This window comes from Vigna radiata, chromosome 11, assembly GCF_000741045.1.
Source record: "Vigna radiata var. radiata cultivar VC1973A chromosome 11, Vradiata_ver6, whole genome shotgun sequence".
Taxonomy (NCBI): Eukaryota; Viridiplantae; Streptophyta; class Magnoliopsida; order Fabales; family Fabaceae; genus Vigna; species Vigna radiata.
Window position 1 is genome coordinate 10,036,780 of NC_028361.1, and position 1,375 is coordinate 10,038,154.

The 1,375-nt window shown below is 40.7% G+C and overlaps 1 protein-coding gene across 1 annotated transcript; it reads left to right on the forward strand.

Moving 5' to 3' along the window:
- The first annotated feature begins 222 nt into the window (after positions 1-222).
- LOC106776744 (putative gamma-glutamylcyclotransferase At3g02910) lies at positions 223-738 on the forward strand. The gene has a single exon (XM_014664215.1). The coding sequence runs from the start codon at positions 223-225 to the stop codon at positions 736-738; it is 516 nt and encodes a 171-aa protein (XP_014519701.1).
- Positions 739-1,375: the final 637 nt, after the last annotated feature.

Here is a 1,375-nt window from a genome sequence, read left to right on the forward strand (position 1 = left end):
ATTTTTAATATTAGAATCAAAATATTTTGAAAAAGCTGTGCCTTTGATTAACTCTAGTTAGGTATAGTCTTCTTCCAATCCAATCCAAACTCTGCTAACTTTATATGGGCCAATATCCTTTGCGGCCCAGGCCCACACAAAACGGAAATGGACCTGAAATAGAGTTAAAAGATTAAAGAATAAGAAACAGATGAAGAGAGAGGAGGAAGCTAATGTGTGGTGATGGAGAGAGAGAGCGAAAAGGCGAAACTCAAAACCCATTTGATATTCGCGTATGGCACGTTGAAGCGAGGATTCCCCAACCACTATCTGATGGAGGAGCTGATGAACCAAGACGACGCCGTTTTCGTTGGAGTCTACTTGACTGAGGATCATTACCCGCTGGTCTGTGGCCCTCACGGCATACCTTACCTGATCAACCTCCCCGGGTTGGGGCACAGGGTGAAGGGCGAGATTTATGCTGTGTCGGAGGGCGCGGTGGCTAAGTTGGATGAGTTCGAAGGCGTGAGTTCCGGGTGCTACGAGCGGTTACCGTTGACGGTGGTTGCGCCGGTGGAGGAGGGTGGGGGAAGGGTGGAGGCGGAGGCGTATTGGGGACACAGGAGGTTCGGGGAGGTGCTGTGGAAGACGAAGGGGGAGGTGGGGTTGAAGGAGTATGGGGAGAAAGAAGCGAAGGAGTACGTGAGGAAGGAGAACAGACTGGGTGGCAGAAACAGTATTCTTGACCTTGTTCCTTAATTTCTGTGTTTGTTTGTTGTTGGGTCATCAAAGAATCTGGGACCATTTATTGTTTTTATAGTGATTGGTGTTATTTATCAGTTATATAAATTATGTACACCTTGTTTGTCCATTTCTTAAAGATGAAGCATTATCATACATGCACTCCACAACACATAATATTGAAGGAGAGTTGATGGAATTATTTATATCATGCATGCTCAAGCCCAACAAGGTTTTATCTGGGGCTGGGATTTCTCTGCAGAATGTGACACAAGTTACTGAATTTAATTAAAACGATAGACGGATGAAAAGGGTGAATTATAAGATGGTACAAAACTGCAATTAGTGTCTGTCTCATGGATGGAGATTTGCACAACATTAGAATATAATTAAATAGTAAAAAAATTAATTAGATTCACTGAAAATGTGTATCCTCATGCCAATCCTATCTTATTAATTATTGAATGTGATTAAAGACTTTCGAAATTATCAATTCAATTATAAAAATAATTTTATTATTTAATAAAACTGTGAGAACCAAAAAGGGATCTAATTCTTGTTTTCACTCACTTTTTCTGAATACACTCATCGACTCTTATTCTGAATATTTTTTTTTTTTTCAGAAACTTTGATGGGAGACAGGAATTAAACACAC